The sequence below is a fragment of the Bombus terrestris genome, chromosome 14 (genome assembly GCF_910591885.1).
Source record: "Bombus terrestris chromosome 14, iyBomTerr1.2, whole genome shotgun sequence".
Lineage (NCBI taxonomy): Eukaryota > Metazoa > Arthropoda > Insecta > Hymenoptera > Apidae > Bombus > Bombus terrestris.
This window is the reverse complement of record NC_063282.1, coordinates 5,241,664-5,263,915: the sequence shown is the minus strand read 5'-3', so window position 1 is coordinate 5,263,915 and position 22,252 is coordinate 5,241,664. Positions and strand designations below refer to the sequence as shown.

General features: G+C 37.1%; 1 protein-coding gene across 3 annotated transcripts; it reads left to right on the top strand.

The window, feature by feature from the left end:
• Positions 1-34: 34 nt before the first annotated feature.
• LOC100644378 (brefeldin A-inhibited guanine nucleotide-exchange protein 3) lies at positions 35-21,137 on the top strand. Of its 3 annotated transcripts, none has more exons than XM_012316148.3 (22): positions 35-174; positions 427-560; positions 1,052-1,186; positions 1,639-1,804; positions 2,360-2,489; positions 2,552-2,821; positions 3,232-3,465; positions 3,539-3,766; positions 4,155-4,531; positions 5,236-5,420; positions 5,503-5,665; positions 6,016-6,324; positions 6,482-6,704; positions 6,834-7,007; positions 7,085-7,493; positions 7,740-7,952; positions 8,708-9,578; positions 9,901-10,033; positions 11,823-12,051; positions 15,359-15,585; positions 16,117-17,686; positions 18,401-21,137. In XM_012316148.3, exons 1-22 carry the CDS (start codon positions 90-92, stop codon positions 18,542-18,544), a joined length of 6,609 nt encoding a protein of 2,202 aa, XP_012171538.2. In that variant the 5' UTR covers positions 35-89; the 3' UTR covers positions 18,545-21,137. The 3 variants fall into 3 exon arrangements, with proteins under 3 accessions (XP_012171538.2, XP_012171537.2, XP_003400598.2); XM_012316147.3 differs by having other exon boundaries at positions 2,537-2,821; positions 5,248-5,420; XM_003400550.4 differs by having other exon boundaries at positions 2,537-2,821.
• Positions 21,138-22,252: the final 1,115 nt, after the last annotated feature.

Here is a 22,252-nt window from a genome sequence, read left to right as displayed (position 1 = left end):
GCAGTTTCTACGGCCCTGGGTGCGCGCGTACAGCCAAGCGTGCATTGGCACTCCCGTTATCGATCAGTCGCGTGTTAGTCCACCGTGACATGGAGGATCTTCTGCTGCAGATCGTCCGAGAATCAAGCAATGCAAAATTACAAAATTTGCGGAAGTCTGCGCAAGAAGCGTATGGTGAGTAGATTTAAAAGATTCGTTTTATATATTACTTATGATAAGATGATCACCCTTGCTCCATAAATTTAAAGCTGATCGATACTTGTGATAATTATACTCGCCCTACAGTACCTTATCCACCATTGACTTGTCAATTATAATTCTTATATTGATAAAAAGCTCTTTTTTATCAATTTATGATAAGTAGGATTCTGAAACAAACGATATATTTTACTTTATTTGTTTAATTAATTTAACATGTTTGTGTAGACTTCTTGGACAAACAGCAGGGATTACTACGCGATCCACCCCACGAATTACGAGCAAAATGTCTACATACCTTTCAGCTAGCACTAGAAACGAAGAGGAGCAAATTCGTTGCATTTGGTCTGTCCGGATTACATGTGAGTATTTCATTGAATTTCTCTTTCTTCTTTTTGTCCATATTGTGCCAGTTTAGTATCGTATACATGTAAATGACGTATTCGCCCGCGGGAAGGAACTCTGCGATAAAGGGTACGATATCAGTGACCAGCTGTAACATGATATTTCTTTACTGTTCTTCGTTTTAATCCGAGACACACAACTGTGTGTTACTTCACGGTGCTGTTTTTTAATAGACGATGGATATAAGTCTAAAGTCAATTAGAATTTTTTATTCAAATCTCCTCATAATTGGACTGCGGATTTTTATGCATTTATACAAAATTTAGATTGAAATAAAATATACAAAAGTACATAAAACACTCCAAATATATTACTCGTAATATTTAGCGAGTGAAATAAATCTCCACTTAGATGTCTTCCTTTCATTCATAAAATACACATTTGCATAAACATCCGCAATCTACTCAAAGTCAATAATCTGTAATTAATATAAACGTTTTGAATTCAGAAAATGTTAAGGGATGATAGATTCCAATCACCGTACGAGCCAGAGGATGATTCTCTTTGGCTACCCGCGCAAATGTTGCACGCAATGAGTTCCATGTTATCCCAATCTGACGACACGCAGACGGACATGCTAAAAGTGAGCCTAAATTTAACCCTTTTTTAACCCTGCTGCGTTCTTTGCGTTATTTTTGACGCATTTTTCTATCGGTAATAAATTTCTTAAATCCGAGGAAAAAATAAAATCTTTGATTGATCTAATCTTTCACAATCTTTTAACCAAAGATTTTGTTGAAACATTAAATCTATTTTTGTTTATTAAAACGGGAGCGTGGCATTCAGACATAAAAATTCAAGGACTCCAGCAGGTCTAACACTCAACTGGTATCGTTACTGAATCGTTTAAGACATTTAATTTTATTTTTTATTTTACACTCTACGTGATAATGGCAATCAATGATCTTTGTCGACTAAAGTGCAAAATAGAAATTAAAATTAAGTAAGTTGCGATGGTCAGCCACGATTCTGGTCGAGGATTAAAATTCATCGAAACTAATTAAGAAATATTCCACGACATATTAATTTGTATAGGTTCTGTTACAAGTTGCCTGTTCCTCTTACTGGACAATGAACGGTCGTTTAATAATCGCCATTCTCACTACTTGCTGCGAGGCTTTTGAAAATGGGAATCAAGCGGTGAGGACCGCGGCTCAAGCTGCAACCAGTCAAACGTTACGGTCTTTTTGCCTATTCCTAGGTAATTTCATTCAATGCTATTATCCATAGTACGTTCTAGAATTTCGTGATTGTCCTTGTGATTATTTCTGGAATTTATCAGATACTCCATCGTGAAGTTCAACGAAAGTTTGATCAATAAATCTCTGCTCGCGTGACTAGTGAAACGTTCTTTGCGAATTCCGTGATTGATAAGCTGTTTCCTTTGAAACATTTTCGAGGATTTTTTCTTGAACGTTAGTAGAATTCATTAATAGGATGTTTGCTTATGTGAATTTGTATTTTTACGAATGTGGCTAAAATAAATCAAACTTGAGCAAAGCATTTGAATATTTTCGATATTTAGATATTTCAAATACTTTGAATATTTGTATATCTTATACTTGGATATTACTACACTATATCTACACATACTTTGGATATTTGCTTGTATTTATGTTGATATTGAACATTCTATATATTTTATATCATTTTTTATATTTATAATTTGAAAATTTTTAATTTAAACGTATAAAGATCTATTTAATACGCTATTAATCTTCGCTACTAATTAGTAAAAATATCTTACTTTTCACAGACGAGGAATGTCAAGAAATGGACGAGAATGCAAAGAAGAATAAGAATTTATGGGAAAGAGGTGTCTCCTGTTTCAACGAAGCTCTGCCAATTCTTCAATACATCTGTAGCAAATTGGACGAAGCTCAGAAGTAAGGGGAAAAAATATTAATTTTATACGAATACACATCAATTTTAGGAAACCTTATTACAGTAATGGAAGAAATGGAAACACCGTGGTGTTTCTTTTGGAATGTCTGCATACCTTGATATCCTCCTTGCCGCAGAAAATTCATACGAACGCACATTTTACCACCTTCCTTTGGCAGAAATTCTGTCCTGCACTGATAGCTTTCCTAGGTACCCCGAGGGTCGACAAGACGTTCACGTCTAGGGAAGGAAAAGAGAACGAAATTGGAAGAGGATCTGGATACTTGGCCACTTCTTTGAGCTTCGATAGTCACCAGGCTAAAACTGTTTATAGGTACATAATTTTAGATACAGTAGTTGTAAAATTTAATATTATTATTAGACGGATATTTATACAATGTTACACTTCTATTACAATGCTAGAATATTTATTATGTCATTAATATTGGAATACATTAGTTGGAAAATCTGTTTCACAAGAAATCATTGAATAATTTAAAGAATGTAAAAACGCATATATAATACTATATTAACGATTTTTGACAAAAGAACAAAAGCTTTAAAATAGTAAGATAAGTAAGTTATTTAATTCATTTGCAAAGGACAGTAGAATAAAAATGTACTCACTGTATATCTTTAAACTTCCTATAAATGTATAAATATTCGCAGTTTAATTATGATGCATAAAAAATTTGATGTTTAAAGTAATTTGAAAGTGAAATTTGACAATTTTTATACTTATAGCATTGGAACAGAATTAGTTCGATTAGTAGGCTGCGTGGGACCCCTTCGTCCAGTTTTAGAATCAGTATTTCACAGAATGTTACTGTATCCTCCACCTCAGCAACGCTTAGAATCTTTGAAAGCTTTGAAAGAGCTATTACGAAGTCCTAGTCGAATCGTTGATTTTGCTGGTCCATTATTGGTGGAAGAAGATAAATCTAGTCATATTCAGAGCGACATGGCCTTGATGAGATTGTGAGTCACTATACTAAAGTCCTTCATCTAAAATAAAAGGAGATTATTAATTTGATAATAATTAAAAATATAGAGCAATGGATTCCATCGAAGAATCAACAACTGGTGGTTTAAGTACATTGCACGCTAGTGTGTCGTGCGTGGTTGCAATGCTCTCCGCTCTTCAGGAATTATGCGAGGGGAAAGCTATTAATCACACCTACACGTGCACGATCAATAGCTTGTACGAAGACTTGGAATCCTGCGACTACAAAGGACCTTTGACTTATCAGTGCATGGCACGGTTGCCGAAAACATACAGGTGAATTTTAATACTGTAAAATATTGTAAGGAACACTGTGTGATTTAAAGGAACACTATCTTTTTCGTAAATTCTTTGTCGAATAATTACTCTGTGAAACGTTATAAAGTACAAATATTGATAAATAGATGCGTTCAGTGGTGATACCTAATGTTCTTCAATGATAACCAACAAGTAATCATAAATTTTTCTCTCATAAATTTCAATTACGCGATTAATTTTACAATTTTACATTTCTTCATAGAATTACTAGACAGACAGATGTTACTACATTTCGTAAGTGCAGAGGACTAAATTAACATTGAATAGGTTGATGAAGTGCTTCGTAGATGTATTGTTAAAAAATGTAATTAGAAAGCCCATAAAAAGCTCTTTGATTTGCTTTCAGAGAGCAATTGGAGCTCATGAAGAAGGGAATAGGCTCCGATTCTGACTCCTCGGGGCACGGTCCATCGGAAGATGGTGATTCCACGGACACAGAAGGTCCTCAGAACGAATCTGACGAGGTTCAAGAAGAAAATAGCTTGGAAGACAACGACTACGCGATAGAGAACGAAAGGGAGAGATTGAGATTAGAAAAATTACCAAAGTGTCTTCACGTGGGTCGTCAGGTGGCTGATGAATGCAACGTGGATATGGAAAGGCATAATGCTAGAAAGTTCGTCAGGACATTGAAAAGTGACTTGATCCCTATGGTTTTGAGTCTCAGAAGCAATATAGAAGTCGACGAAGCTCTGCAGAATTTTGCTTCGGAATATTGTCAAGGTATGATAATAGCATACACGAGAAATTGATTCTTGCCCAGAATAATGTTGATTTTATCGTGTTTACTGACGGATAATGTATTGTCTGTTGCTTCCCGAGACCATGTCCCAACTTTTTGGTAATTCTCGAATTCTGAATTGTGCTTTCTTAGAAAATTATTAGGATTTTGATGCGAAATATTTGGTTACTGCTTTGACAGTTTTCATTAGGCTAAATTTTCTATTCTTTATAAAATTTTGTAGCGACTATGTTAAATGAAAATTCGTCCGTGTTAAGTCTAGAAAATAGAGTGGATGTCGCAATAATTTTTTATGTTCCTTTATTTTATCTAACGTTGTTTTTCCAATATTCCGTTTCGTCTTTAGTAAATTGTGGACGTTTACGCATTTATGAGAAATTTCAAGATATAAAGACGCACAAAATGCATCAATGTATTAAAATATATGAAATATTCAAAGTACAATATGTAATGTTACAAATTCTTATAATATTTAATGACGAATGAAAGAAATTTCCATTTGAACATTTTATTCCTTTAATACTAATAATTCTATTCGTAAAAATATAAATTTGCATGAACATCCACAATCTTATTATATGTGCTATTTATAATTCTTCTAGTTGCTACTTATAAGCTTCGTCAGTTATTTAATTCTCCTTTATAAATTCCAAAACCAAAAGATGAAACGACATTGCGTTTACAGGAGTTTTCACAGCACAACAAAAGATGCAGGAACAGACGGACACCAGTACAGATTCATGTGCCTTGATTACGATCATGAACGCCGATGGAATTTACTTGGCCACCTATGCGGCATTATTGTTGAACTTGAAGTTGATTAGGATTAATTACTATCACGAGGATAATCGTCAGGTCCCCATCAGTGAGGTATCAATGACGTCTAACACATCGTTTAAATGGTTTTCTGCAATTCTGATAATTTCTCAAAAACTCCTGTCGCATTCTCTAGGAACAATTTGTGGAAGAAGTACACGGATCTGGAGTTCTAGTCTATCTTTCGGCAACCTGGTTGTCTGAACTTTACCAACAAGTTCTGGCGTGTAATTTACTCGAGAAATGTGGCTATAATCCGCACTACACGGATAACAGTGCTCTGATAAACGTATTAACTGGTAAATCAATTTTCTATGATCTGAAACGAGATTGTCGAGTCTCTGGCCATCGAATTAGGACCATTCAAAATTTCTAACAGAATGAATAAGAATTTTGTAATGATAATTTAAGGACTTTCTAAATAACAATTTCTCGGCTTTTCCCACGAATTCTTATATGTATGGAACAATGTCTTGTATCAAGTATCATTTTGGTAAGTATCAAACTTTTTTCCAACCAAGGATAATTTACTCTTTGCGATATAATACTAAAGTTTGGGGAAGAAAAATAAAATTTTGGTACGTGTCCTTGATTCGATGATCGAAGACTGTAAATTCTGAAAACTAATAGATACATTTACTTTCGTAAGATGTTGATGGGATTCCTGGAAGCCAGAGAGGCGGACAACTTTTGTCTGACTACATACGATTGGAAAAAGCTCAGCTATCTCGAAGCGAACCAACATCGGAAGCAGAAGCAGGAGCGAAGCTTTCGAGAAGAGTATTGACGTGTTGTTGGGGAAGCATGATGACTGTGTTGACGACAGGATTGAATCCTCCTAAGGAACAAAATAACAAGGGAATACTGAGCAGAGACGGTGATAGACGAGGTATCAGGGATACCGTGATCTTGTCATTGGAAGGTCTTCATAAAGCTGCAATTTTGAGCAATGTACTTGGTCAGTATTATTTCTTAATAAATTGCTTAATAAATTACTCTAAATAACTGAGGATATACATACAGATGTTCTCAATACGTATAGGGATTCCAGTTTTTATTTCTTCCGACTTTCATTTCCAATTATTCTTATTGAAATTTATTTTCTCGTTAATTAGGTCTGCAGAATCGTTGTGGTTCCATCTTCGCTCTGCTGGTGAAAGCAGCCTGTACAGAGCAGTCTATTTCGAAAATCACGAGGACGAAGGATGTTCTGCGCCTGAAATTACAAAACAGAGCAACTAATATTCACACATCGCACGCGTTGAGTATGGACGTACTTCTGGGCAAGGGTTTAGAACTTGGAAGTCATGGCAGCGATTGCTGGCCTCATGTTTTCACGTAAGACATCGCTAACGATTGAAATATTTTCCAATTTCTATCCAACCTATCGAATTTATAAAGTACTGGTTAATTTTATTTTATTAAATATTGGTAGCAACTGATTAAGTAGCTTTATACTTTAAAAAGGTGTTGTTTGTACGTGAGCAAATTGGAACATGATTTCTTCGGAAAAAATCAGAATCCATCGCTGCCTAAGACTCAGCAGAAGAAAGACAAGAAAGATAGTTTGAATGGAGATCCAAAGGGAAGCCAAGATAGGCTAAAACTTAATTTCAACATCACCGAGGAAGAAGAAACTTGGTAAAGCGTATAGAAAATTTTGATTCTCGATGAATCGACTAAACTCTTCATTACTAAAAGACAGTTTATTATTTTAGTGTCGATGTCTACAGTTTTCTATCCAGTCCATATACACAAAACTCCAGTACAGACACAATCCCAGAAATAATCCAAGAATCGAACGCGGACAGTCAATTTAATGGAATACTTCCTGCAGACTATGCCGCAAAAATTATCTGCGTTTTATCCCAACAAGTCGACAGGCTATTTGAAAATGCTGCGCTAAAGTTGAACCTTAAAGCGTTATGTCTATTCTTGTCTGCTCTTTGCAGAGCTAGTAAAGCTCAGTTATTCAAAACCACGGATGGTCTCAAAGACAATAAGAGGTTCTGGTGGAGAAGAAGCAAACCCAGAGAAAACGAAATGAATGTGCTGCTCTTGGCTCGATTAGGAGAAGTTATGTTGAAGTGCGTGAAGAGTGGAAGACCTCTGATTCATATAATGAGGGTGAGAGAATCGTTCATTCTTTAAGAGCTGTATTTTTGTGTCATTTTTGACAGAATCGTATTTTCCTACTTGCTAGAAAATTTCTTCAACTTTTAGTTTCGTGATTGTAGAAATGCTACTTAAGAGGTGGTTAATAAGTTAAGTTGAGAAATAGTAAAAAATAAAATATTCAGGAATCTCAGCAGATTCAAGATTTTATAAACGAGATGCGTTTCAAAGTTTCTAAATTGGATATGCGTATTTCAGGTTTGGAGTATCCTAGGGCCGCACTTTATGGAGGCAGCTTGTCACAAGGACCGTGGCATTTCAAAAAAAGCAGTACAATGCATTCACGACTCGATGGCAGCTTTGCTGAACGAGCAAGTGGAATTGCCTCATTTCCATTTCAACGAGGCTCTTTTCAAACCTTTCGAGAACCTATTGTGCCTAGAACTATGCGACAGTGACGTTCAGGATCAAGTGAGTCATTGTTTGTCTTTAACCTTATCATAGTGTAGCTCGAGTGAAACCTCAATATATAGCAACAAAGTATTATTATATACATTCAAGTACATTGCTATAAATTTCAAATCTTAAATGTCATCATTAGACTGCGAATATTCATGCAAATTAATATTTTTATAAACATCATTAAAGAAATGGAACCTAAGCAGGTTTGTTTTATTTATTAAGTATTATAATGACTACACTATTTTACATATTTCATACATTTTTGCTATTCTATATGCATTTTGTGCATTTTCGTATCTTTAAATTCCTCACAAATGGATAAAAATCCACAGTCTGATCATCGTACCCAATATTAATATACATCTTCTATAAAAAGTGGGAAAATTACATATTTTTTGTATTTGACACCAGAAATGCAAAGGGTGGGTCTTTGACAATAAAGAAATAATTATTTTCTAAATATACTGAATTCTCCGTTATTTTACATTATTATAGAATCAAAATGAAAGCGTTATAGATTTAAAAAAATCGGTGAAAGCAATTTATTAGAGAATAATTATTTCTTAGATAGTTCATTTTCAATACTTGATTACTTTAATGTATTACCAAAGCGTTAAGTCGATAAAAAAGCAATATAAAATCCAAAAGCTCTTCGCGATAAAGAAGCGTAACTGTTTTCTAAATTCTTCGCACTGAATTCCCCCCCATTTTGTTAAATCAGCGAAGGCTCAAATCGACGAAAAAGAATTATAAATTCCTTCCAGATCGTCAGTTGCATCTGTGAGTTCGTCGAGACCAACAGAACCGAGATTCGATCAGGCTGGCGACCTCTTTTCGGAGCGCTACGCGTAGCTTCAGTTGGTAATTCAGATTCTGTCGAATCTGCGCCACTCCTGGAGGTCTTCAGGGTATTCCTATCCACGGACAACACGCTTGTATTCGCCAATGCGGCGCTAGATTGCATTCTATGTCTGCTGAAGCACGTTCGTGGAATCGGTGACACGGAGGGTCACCAGGATGATCAGGATCAGATCGACGTTGCAGAATCCAGAAGAATGAGACTCTGCGTCGAAAGTCTGAAATATCTTCTCAGCTGTTCTGATATTCTTGCATCGATGTATGGTATGCCAGCTTGCCCGATTTTCCACTCAGCTCAAAGAATCCAAGTTTCGACCATTCCTCAATACGTCGATCCTACGATACCCAATTCCGAGCTGATCAGATTCGATAAACACGCTGAATCGATGCAGGAGACTATACCTGAAAGGCCACACGACGTATTAATGGATAACGTTCATACAATTACAACTCTGCAAAGTATGGACAAGCCAAGTGGCATTCTGAGAGTCTGGTATATTTTGATCGAAGGCCTAGCAAGCGCTACCATGATTTGCCCTAAACGTTATCAACCTCACGCGTTGGAAACCTTGTTCCATTTACTGAGAGACACGTTGAATGTTCCTGGGCCAACGTTTGGTTTATACTGTGTCAATCACCTGCTTCTGCCTATGGTGCAGAACTGGTTGAGGAGGACGTCGAAGATCTTCAGAGGATGGGACAATTTCGCGCCTAATTTTAAACAATGCTGTGGACTGACTACGGATTTGGTTGTTGATTACTTAACTCATTTACAAGGTAATTAACATATCACCAACCTTGTTACGTTCTCTCGGTCATTTTCTAGCCGATCTTATTTCGCTCTGATCAAAAAGTATCTCGAGTTATCTGAAAGTGTCTTAAAGAATAAAATAGCTGTCGTTGATATGCAGATTTGTAGATTTCTCGTTTAAATTTCACGTTAAATTTTTGTCTTCTTTATTGAAATAAAAGCAAGATTGAAATAGAAGAATTCGATGATTGATTCGATGAGGGTTAATAACACGTGGTGCTTAAGGCAGAGAGAAGAGACAATTTCGACGAGATAAATTTATAATTCGCGTTTGCAAATGGATTTTAGGACCCGAGGTACTTAGAAACAACGCCTATTTATCAGCTACGACGTTGATGTTGAAGCAATTGTTGCTAGTAATGGCGGAATGCGTGGTCCAACCCACGGAGAGTATAGCTCGTCTAGGTTGCGCCTGTATTAGGTAAGTATCTTTTGATCGAAACCTAGGACTATAAAAATTATTTAAAAGTTTGAAACCTCTGCGAGCTGGGACATATGTACGCGCAATATATTAACACGGATCGAGATCAAAGTCCTCTATTCGTTCCAACGCTTGATGACTCACTATCGAATTAAGATCACCGAGTCGCAAAGAAGGCGCTCCATTCTTCTCACCGTTGAAAACCTAATCTAACTCGAAGAATCGACCTGTTTCGTTAAATCAGAAAATCTATCAATCGTTCATCCATTTCGAGGATCCATTTCCCATTACTGATACACCGATGCTCGTACACTAATTAAGGAAATCGAACGAAAACCGAACGAGGTTCCAAAAACATGGATCAGAATTCAAAGATCGAAGATTCAAGATCTAACTCATTTTAATCATCATTGCGAACTAATCTGTTTTACCAAGTTAAGAAAGAAAAGAAAACGATTAAATGTACGCATTGCTACCAAACTTACACCCATGTTAATTGAAAGAGTCTCCAGTGGAAGGTGGAAGAGCTTGGAGAAGTACGAAGATCGATTGAGATCTCCTATGATGATTGAAAGAATCGAAGGAAAAGAGAAGGTTCGAAGAGGACGAGGATCGATCAGAAGAGAGAAAGGGTGAATCATAACGCGGAGGTTCGTTGGAATGTCCATCGACGGAGGTTAGATATATCGTCGTTACCGGCGTAGCGTGCGTGTAAGATGATAACGAAGCTTGACAGGCTGTCCGGTGGGATAAGGTAGCCACCGACACTCGACACCCCCGGAGCGTCGTGTCAGCGACTCACACAAATCCGACAAGAGGACGTATACAAGAGACAGCCCCCGTCTCTTCCGTCTATCTTGCTCTAACTATGGGCCGGATGGATCCGTTTGTCGTTCGTTTTCTCCATATTAATGCGCGGCACACATGGACACGCGTGTAATTCAATCTTAGCCGGGGTCGATCGCGAAGTATCGATGTACAGGCGTGCGCGGAGTTTAAAAACGGGACAGGTTCGCGGGCAGATAGCTAGCCTGGCACTGAATGACGAACGGGATCCTGATCTGAAATCTTAGAGTCACCCACTCTTGGTAGCAACCTATATCTGCTGTTTGCGAGCGGAGAAATTAACCCTTTCGCGAGTTAGCCATTCGCGTACGATCTATTTTCCCGATTCGTACGAGTCCTACAAATTTGTCGAGTTACACAAAATTGTTAGACACGATCTTTGTATTCAAAGATATTCTCGTTCTTCTCAAAGTGATCTTCAATGATCAATTCGTGTAATTATAGATATAAGAATTAGGAAAAAGATAAAGCAGAAAATATTGAATTGATACGACGATAAGAATTTGGACATCGCAGTGGCCGTGTTGGTTTTTTTAATAAGAAATTTAATAAAGAATATTTCATCCCAGAGGAAAATTTATCAATTTTTTAATTGGAGTTTGTAGCGTGATTTGAGGCGGATGAACTTTGTTTTGCTACCGATCTTTCGAGTAATTATTCGAGCGATTGTTTTAGAAGATATCACGCTTTATAAACTATTATATAAATATGTGTATAACCGAAACAAAATAATTGTAGATTTTTTCTCACGAATTCCAATGACATGATTCTAACCGTTATTTTAACTATCAAATAATAAATCAGCCAGGTTAAGACTTTGGAGGGATCCTGTGCGAAATATCTTGCCTGTTAAAAATTATACTAAGTTTCTGAATACCTGGAAGATTTAATTTTTAGGATTCTTCTATGATTCAATGCGATGATGTCTGCAATGTCTGCGCAGGCACGTTCTAGTGAGCAGCGGGCCGCTACTCACCCCAGAACAATGGGAAGTTTGCGGCGTCGCCTGTTACCGCGCTTGTTCAAATTCCCTGCAAGAGTTGCACCAGCTGACCATGGCTTTCTCGCCGAGATCCGAGTCCTTTTACGGTGACGTTGCACAGGTCAAGGTTGCAGCGCGACGGGATGCGACCATCGAAGAATCAGAAAGGCTGCGACAGCTCGCTGCTCAGGTAAGTTGATTCGTTACGCTTTTTTATTTAAATATTCTTCAATATGGACGAAGATATTATCACTTTTCTGGCTGTTTGACGTTCGTTGTGCTTCTCTGTGTCCTCACAATCGCCACCAAGAGTTGTCAACTGAACGTGTTCGTTCGATAATCGCCAAAACGGTGATCGATGATGGTTAGATAGAGAACCTTTATGACTCGATGTGTTTCCTTCTTTTCTCGCGAATCGAAGGATTTTCCGCGGTACGGAGGCAACTCCTATATATGAAATATATCTGTTGAAAGAGAAAGAAAGGTTTCATATCGAAGAGTACAAGAGCATAAATGTAATGTAGTAGTCTAGTTTGAAAAACTATTAGATCGGCCAATAAGTTCGTGTCACGATTCGCTCATACTCTTTATGAGATATTCTCCTACTCTTTGGAGGATGAAAAACGATAAGATTAGAAGATTAAGCTCACTCTAAAAGAGATACTTGAATGGTAAATCAATGAATATACTATGAGTTTCATAAGGAAAATACAATATCAATTGCTATATACAGTATTTGTTCCCTTTTATCGTTATTTCACAATTATTTTATCATTATAGAAGGATTTAAGAAGTTTCCAAAAATGTTTCAATCTTAAAGATTCAATCTTAAATAAACAAGAACAAAATTTGTGGTCCGTTAGATGAAATAGAAAATTGATCGATGCAGCAGGTGTCTAAAATCTTGAATATTCGACGATCGACTATCCATCGATATTTAAGAAAAACTAGAAATGGAATCGATGCTGAAAGCATCTAAACAATACAGAAATAAAATACGCAAACTTATTGGGCGACCTGAGTGCTTGATTTTTAGTTGGTTTTCGTTGATTTACTCAAATTATTGGAGAGTGGAGGTGTCTCCTTATTGCAGTTACCCTTCGATTGGCTGTTTCTTTTTGTCAACATGTAGATGGTTATTCGTGATTTACTTATTCGGTGAATGAGTGAGAGAGTGTTTCTGTATAACGTAGAGGTTAAAAACGCATATGTCGAGAAAAAAAAGATTGCCTGCGAGAGTGTCACACGTGGTGCCCTCCTGACCTGACTTGCTCTCAGGTGAGCCAGCTGCGCGAGGTATTATCTGCGATCAAGAGACAGAATGCGGCGTCACTGCCGACGACACCTTTCCAGGATTCGATGACCATTGAGACGACACTGATCGACCAGCACACTACCTCCTACTCCGTTGGTTGTAGGCAGCACACGACACCCCTCGATTACACTAACACTACGTCGAACACGGGTCCCCATTGGCTTTAGCCGCCCACGGTAACTCACGTCATGGATTTTAAGAAAAAAAAAAAATCAATGAAAAAATATTTAAAAAATTAAAGGAAAAAAAAGAAAAAAAAAACGATAGGAAAGAGCAAACAGACAAACGAATGTAATCGCATCGATTCTTCTTCTGTCGACCGATGAAACGATGAGAAACAATATTTTAGAGAGTTTTCGATTCGCGACGATTACGATTCATCGCGGTTTTGACCGAGACGAGAAATATACTCGTGACGCGTGGTCGTCGTCGACAGGCCTGCTTTCGAGAGCCACGTTCTTCGCGACTCGAGATTCACTGCAACCGCAGCTTTTCTGCCTTATCTAGTTCCTTACGAGAAACTTTTCTCCTCAAGCGACATTGTGATCGTAAATCTCGTGTACGATTTTGTTTTAGAGCACACCGAGTTTGTAATCTATTTTTTTTTCTTTTTTTTTTTTATAACATATGATAGTTCTCGTCGAGTAAAATCCAAAAATACCAGGTTTCCAGACGCAGAGATGGCCATCTTAGCGGCTCACTCTACTTGAAAAATCTATGATATGTTGTAAAAGGAAAAAAAGTCAGAAATTCAGTGTGCTTTAAAACGAGGTTCAGCCTAAATGTTTATTCTAGACACACAGATTTTTCTATTTTTTTGCATCGACGTGCCTCGTGAATCGTGCGCTTTGCGTGTACTTATGCTGTCATCTGAATGGCTGATGGCAATACGGTGGCGTAGAATTAATAACCATACAAAACCGTTGCTTAAACGGTTCTTTTAAAATAAATAAACGAGAAGATGTATTTTAAACTGTTTTTATCCGAATTCTATGCCATTGTGCAATGCAATTAGATGTTTGTTAAAAAAATGCCAAACTAGACAGAGAGAAAGAGAAAGAGAGAGAGAGAGAGAGAGAGAAAACAATGAGAAAAAGATCTTTGTACTTGAGACTGCGTATTGTCGATACGTTCGTGGTTTTAATGTATTTTTGTACCGCTCGAATGTGTTCGATGCAGAATGTGTCAAATACAGATATGCTTTTATCATTCGCTCTGATGCGTTCTTGTATTGCACCCTTATTCCTTCATCGGCCTGCGCGATGAAAATCGTATGGGAAAACAGAGAAAAGGATGGGAAAGAATCGAAGTAAGCCTGTCGACGCTGATACGACGCGATTGGTCATCAATCATCTCGTTTAGACGTTTGCACTCGCTGGTAGAAGGCACAGGTCAGGCTGCAGAACCTCTTCGACGAGGTCCTTTTCATTACAATTATTCGATCACCACGGTTCCTGAAAAATTTGCCGAATATTTTTATTTCAATAGATTTTTCATCGGGAAGATCTTATATTAGATTTAATACAGATGTATTAAGTTTCTACTTGCACTTACAGACGTATCAATTGCAGATATAGAAGATATAAATAATTATTAGAATAAAGGACCCCGTCGTTGGCCGAGATATCATTTAAATTTAACTTGGCACGGTCTTGCGTATCACCATTAAAATCCATGGCTTGAGTCCATGGCTAGAATTTCACTGTCACATAATATGTACGTGATGAGATATACGACACCTATTCTAGAAGCTGCAGCTTTCGTAGAATGCACACATGTTTACTGACTGACTGAATTAATCGAATCACGTTAGGTTCGAGTTAGAGCCCGCCGTATCTCGATGATCTTTCGATTATTCACGAAAATACGGTGAACATCGCGTCACGATGAACATGAACATCATCTTTAGTCACAAAATCACGACCATCATCTGCAACTGTTTTTCAGACATCACGCACGATTGCTTTTGTAGCTTCTCGAATCGAATACGCATAAGAAAAACGAGAGGAAAGGAAAATTAAAGAGATAAGATCGAGAGATAAAAGTTAAATTAAACGTACGAAGAAAAAAAATTTGCGTTTGACAAAAGACGAAAACTCGTGTCGAGGACCTACGAAGAATCGTGCGATGAAAATTCAATCCTGTTAGGTAGGCATATTGAAGAAAGATCTTGTGCCTTCAGGTGTTCCTCCTGGAGGAACAACGCACCGAAGATACTTCGAGAAGATCTGACGACAGATCCTACGTTTTCCTTCTGTATCCACCCTCGGTGGCTTCCACACTCAATCCCGACCTTTATATCGTTAGAGTTCAGCTCAGAGCCTTGATTGTTGGCCTTTTGGTCCATCAGATGCTTCTTCATTGCATCGCCATTATTCTTTTGCAAGGTCCTGATTCGTCTTTCCCTAGGTATGTATTTTTCAAATAAATAGCAACGAATCTTTCTAATCAATCTTCTTAACACGTTCGCTATCACAGAAAAAGATTATAGATTTACATATCAAATTTTACGATAGCTATTCAAAATTTATGGCAAGGAAATTAAGGCAAAGATAGAAATTTGAAGAATATCTATTTTCAAATATCATAACATTACCACTATATGAATAGTAATTTATTTTTTAAATTAAACTTATTATTAATTTAGAAAAGAACATTTAAAAAAAATAGGTGTCAATGAATGTTATGTGGTAATAATTATCATTAAATTAGCACATTAAATAATTTGAAATATAAACGATTATCCGTACAGCGCATATCGTTACAAGTTCCGATAATCAATGTTTCATCGTTATTAATATACTTCTGTCACGAACAATAACATTCTGAGATTTCTTTTACAGCTTAGAATTGAATCCAAATTAACTTTAAATTTAATTTTAAAAAGCGAACGTGTTGCACATAGTTAAGACACAGTTACAAAGTTCACTTCGATTCCAGTTTGTCTACCGTCGTACCACAATCAACAGCATCGACATCGTCAAAAACAATGATACCAGGTTTCCTGTCTTGTCTAACCAATCACCACATAGACATTTTCCTCTCAGCTTTGGATCTATCTTACGCAACCGCTTTAAAATTTGACTGTCGTCCTGGATTAAAATTCTTGGTCCAAAAGGTGGCTAATCTGCCTCAACCAGCAAATCTTTATCGTCAAGCTGGAGTGGCTTGGACAATCAAGATCGTCACTCTATTCGAGCTCTGTTTACACAAAATAGAAGACACGCAAGCTAGTCTAGAAACCGTGAAAATGATTCTCGCTTCAAACTCAGGCGACAGAGAACCTCTCAAAGAACCGAGTCTTCGAAAACTCTCGAAATATCTAAAACAGTTACGGACTACGTTCGAAGAACTTTGCGAAAGTTACGTGGAAGTGGTTTTGGACGAAGATGGAAGACACACCAGAGTAGATAGCTTTTCTGAAAGGAAGATATTTTTGCTGATAGCTCAACCGGACGATTTTCCAGAGATCACAGGAAAAGAACCGATCAATGACAGAGTTCTGGCTACTCCAGCTCCCATCGAATTGCCCGAAGATCCAGACGATATAAAAGACGGGGAAGATCAAATGGATCAAGAATATCAAGAAGATCAGGAGGATATCGAGAACTATAATCCAAATTTGGACGATGAAAGTGGATTGGAGGAGCTTGGTCCAGAGTGTGAAGACGATCCGAGACCTTTTAGGCTGTCTGACCTAGCGGTGGAGTATTCTACTGATTCTGGTCCCCAGTCTGAACCGGAAACCGATGACTCTAGACCAGTCTCTAGATTAGGATCGGTCACAGAGAAGGCTGTGTACCCTGATAGATCCGGCGGTACTTCCAGCGAAGGATACATAGATGGAAAATACAATTCCACTACACCAGCACCTTCACGATTCATTAATACCAGAGATAATTTGTATTACAAGTTTGATTCTTTAAGAAGAACCGAGTCTGTCGACTCTTTTGGAACTTCTGTGTTGGAAATCAAATCCACGAACACTGGCTTGACGTACGACGAAACTGATTTGTTCAGGAAATCAAAGTTGGAGAGAAGAAGGAGCGATGCCTGTCTGTTGACTCGGAAAAGCTCCTTGAGATTCGTCGAGCCAGTTGAAACCGACGACTCTGAGAAATTCGTGAGGTTCAATCCCAATAATATTCGATGTAGATCGGTGATGGAACTGAGAAAAACAGCTGGGTCCACGGTGTCTGAATCGTCGAACGATCTTGAGATGTCTCCGCGTGTGTCCTCGAAAATTGGAGAAAAGGAAGAGGACGATTTACCTAAAATTTTCGATAATATAGATGAGTTGCTCCGTGATTACGAAAGAAGCAAACGAGGCTTTAGAACTAATCCGTTTTTAAGAAAGGATGGCGGTGATTCTAACGCGGAGACTGAAGAGATAGCAGGTCAGGAATCTGCGTTTCATAAGAAGAGCAATGTATGCAAGGATAGCGAAGCTCACAGGAATGCTTGGGCAGAGATGCTGAGCACAGTTTTGGATTGGACTCTGGCTTTGTCTGTAAGTTGTAAATGTTTTTTGCAACGTTCCCGAATTTTTATAAAAGAGGATTTCAAGTGCCATTCGAGAACAACGCTTATGTATTTTGAAATATTTCAATTAATTTATATGAAATTTAATAAGGTATATATAAAATATCTAGGATAGTTCCATTCAATGAAACACGAATATTTAACGATAAAAAATGTGTCTTTATATAAAACCATCATTTCATAATTGAGAACGAAAAAATTCAAATAATAAACAAAATAAACGTTAAAAAAGTATAAAGTAATATTTTTAATTTTTATTTTACTTAAATGCTAGAATAATTTATTCTAATTTTTAAGATTAGTTTCTTATATAAAAATACTTCCATATAAAATGAAGGCAACAGTCTCTATATAAAATGTCCAAAGCATAGTTACGACAATACCTGCGACAATATTTAACAGCTAAACAAATCTCTACCTGGATTTCACTTTTTAATTATATTCGTAGGAATATGAATTTGCATAGGTATGCACAGTCTACCGATGAGGCTAGCTTCAGTGTTGCTGAAATATCAGAATACATATTGATTTCCGCGTATTTTCCACGGCTCACACCCAGAAGCCTCGATTATAAAAATTCTGTGATATCACAAAGGCCTGAAATCTCTGATTTTAAACTTGTTGTTATTCGAATCGGCGCCTTATCTTATCAAAAGCGTGATGTTAAAAATATTTTTCACAGGATGATCAACTGATTCCGCTGCTTCCTGTTTTCGTCAGCGGTGTAAGAGTGTTGACACGGTACGCGGTCGACCAGGTTCTCAAGCAACGACTGTCCACGCTTTTTCATCGAATTGCAGTGTTATACGGGTTGACGAGCAATTAGGAACAGCTTCAATACATCTGGGAACAGATGTATTTTCACAATTCATTCTGAACTTCTTTGGTGCTAATCGAAGACACTGAATGTCAATCGAGTGTCTGCATGAAATTCGAAAGGATGTTTGAAACTGTTTCTCAGCGTTTACAAAGAATCTATGACTGTTTGAAGAACGTAACTGGTTTCAGTCAATACATTCTCAATAAGTATTAAATCTTCCACTTTACGACGAAGAGGAACGTTAATAGACTGATGACCAGAGTCAATCTACGAGTTTAAGACGACAGATTGTTGTATTTCAGGATGTTTTTCAAGAGGAACACCCAGCGAACGATTTTAACTCTATTTTAAGAAGCTGTATTTTCCACATTCATCCTCTCGCTGAAGTTTTAAGGACCATATCGCATTGTCACGATCATTAATCGACTTTGAGAAAGAGATCGGAAATTTGACGAGGGAGTAAGGTTTAAAGATACTTTCTTCATCCATAATTTTCATCAAGAAGGGAAAAAGAGGTAACAAGGATTGCACGATTCTCGCGAAGATCAAAGATCACTTCGTTACGCGAGTAACGAAGTCGCAAGTTTTCAGCTTCACGAAAAATTGAAGCAACTTCGAGTAGTATAAATAGGAGCATTGCGTCCATAATTCTCTTCAAAAAAGAAAGAGATAGGAAAGATTGCACGATTACCAAGAAGATCAACGACGATTTTCTTACTTGCAGAAAAATACCAATTCTCAGTTTCACAAGGAAGCGAATGATTTTCAATTCGTACAGCGAAATCAGTTACATCGTGCATATATAAACGATAATATAAACGTCGTGCATGCGTAAACGATGAACGATATTGAAAAAGGAGGAAAAACGAGAAAGAGGTTCCACGACATGTTCCATGTCAAGGGATCATCATCTACGTCATCTCTTTGCAAAGTCCCGCGATAAAGAAGATAAAAGATCGTTTCGTTACTTTGCAAACGAATATAAATTCTCAACTCTTCACGAAGAACTGAACGATTTCCAGTTCGAATAGTATAATCAGAAACATCATATACGTAAGAAAAGAACGTAACTTCGATTCATTTTTCAAAGGAAAGAAACGATGTCCCCTTTTCATCGTGGAAGCCTCGCCTATCTCTAGTTTACCGCTGAGACGCGTCGACACGGAGAGACAAGGATTTTATTTACGATCCACTCTGCACGCACATCTTCTCGATTCTCATTTTATGCTCTTTGCGCTTAACTGTAGTTTGCGGTCCAGTCGCAGAGTCGGATGTACCGGGATTTTACATCCATCGGTCGAACACACGCGTCGCGACCAGTTCGATACATTTCGTCAGCTGCCACGGAGTTTACCTACGGGTTTTTCGACATTTTTAACAGAATTCTACGATTGTTCTTTCTTTTTTTTTTTAACGAGGCACTAACAATTTCTAACGAAATTCTATAATTTTTCCAGCTTCTTTTTTTCTTCCTTTTTTTAAAAGAAACTAGCTATTTTTAAAAGAATTATAGGATTTCTTTTCTTACTTTTTCACGGAAAAGGAGGAAATTCGTAAAAAATATCAGAATGATTCTTCCGCCTCAATATATTTAAAAGTAAATCTAGAACTTCCAAGAACAAGGAAGTGCATTACATGTTTCTCTCTAGATTTACTTTTTGAAATATTTCTCGCTCAACTATATTCCGTTTTTTCTGATTCATCCACGAATTGGATACATCAGACAGTTACTGTTACTAGTATAAAAGACAAGAGCGTAATTAGCGAGTTAAGAGTTAAAGATCGATGTTGATTTTGAAAGTTAGAAACAGATTGCCTAGGATAGAAATATTATTTTTCGTGTGAACAAAATGACGAAAGATATTCAGATTGATAGAAAGCTTTCTGATTTTGCCAAAGAATTCTTGAATACATCGTAATTGAAAACAATCGTAGCGAAATGAGACGAAAAATAAGAAGAAGAAGAAAATGAAAATGACGTTATATTTTCCTGTAAATAGTAAGTCTTGCTGCTGGTTCATGGCGACACGATTAAACCAGACGGGCTAGATATTTTTATTGTTAATTTTTACCGTTACGATATTTAGCCGACGACTAGTAAATGATTTTTGGTTTCGTTTGTCGCTTCGATATATATTATACATATATTTTGTATATCGTTTGTATGTTAAAAACGAGAAGAGAAGAATTGACGATTGTTGTATAAATCGATCCATTGCCCCCTCGAATTTTCTAATTCTGTCCTCAGATAATTGCATCGGTGTTGTAAGTATTGTTGAGCGTCAGATCCTTTAAATGATGAAAAAAAAGAATGTGGAGGGGTTACTTATTGATAATAAAACGTGCCTACGTAGAACCCTGTCTTCTTTTGTTTTTTCTTCTTTTAACAAACAACACACACGAAAAAGAGATAAACGAAATTTACTCAAAGCCGAATAATTTTCTCCATGCGAGAAAAAGAACGAAATGCGGACAGTATTGACACATATAGTATTTTTAATCGAGATCAGCGTAACCTGAGCACGATAGACAAGTAAGAGATGTATGAGCGTGAAACGTTCGATTATTTCAAGTTAATAAAATTGTACTACCGAATCTATCGTTCGAAATGAGGGCAACTGGTTGCAGAACGTTACTCATAGAAGATAAAATGAAACGAAACTGCATCCAGTTTTCCTCGAGTTAAAAAATTTCTTTCCCTCTCTTGCATGAACTACCACATCAAATGATTATATTACGTTCTAACTAAAATTTTGAAGAATTTTTGTATAAATGTTCAAGAACTTTGCCCAAAGAACTCTTGTGCAAATTTTAGAAAATTCCTCTGAGAACTCTGGGCACCATAAATACTACAATAAAAATTTTCCTAGAAACTCGTAATTTCCATCCAGTTCCATAACTTGTGTCGACCGAGTTAATAGACGAAAGGACAGTCATACGATTACCTTCCCTTCGAAGCTGGATGTACTTCGAGAAGTATCAAAGGTGTCGACGATTTCCTGCGAGACGAAGTGCATTTTAGTTCGTTTTAACGGGCTTAGGAAAGGGCGGGAGAGTCTTGTCTGCGGTCAAGTCATCCTCGTAAAGAGGGAAGCTTATGAGCGACGGTCGCCTCGGCTTATTCCATGCTTTTATTCCTGTCCCATTCGGCGAGGTAGTAAACATCAGCGAAGAGGAAGCGGGAAAGCGTGCAACCTCCGAAGAAGATGACGAACGCAGAGGAACGCCACGTTTCTTTGGTGAAAGTTCACGCATAGATTCTGTTCCTCCAAAGACTACGCCTTCCATGATTATTCTGTGTCGTGGAATTTTTCAATTCTTTTTATTTAGAATTTTGTATTATGCAATGGCTACAAATAGTATTTGCACACCTCTTTCTTTTCAATGAAACATGTTCTATTAGGTTCTGCTATATCATTTTCATAGCACGTGTTAAATTTTTGTAGTCGTACGAAAGTACCACTAATGTACTCGGATTTAATTAATTAGTATGTAAATGCAATAACAGACACAACGGTGTGCGAATGCTTTTTGTAGTCGCTCTATATCTTGTTCCTTGAAACGAAGGAAACATTATCTTTAATAACTTACCTGTTGCAATCCTCGAATTTTTATTTATGAATCTCACTCTTGCTTTCGAAAAAGTACTTTCAATATTTTAACAAAATTTTTATAAAAATCATCCGAACATTTTTTGTCAAAACCTAGAAAATG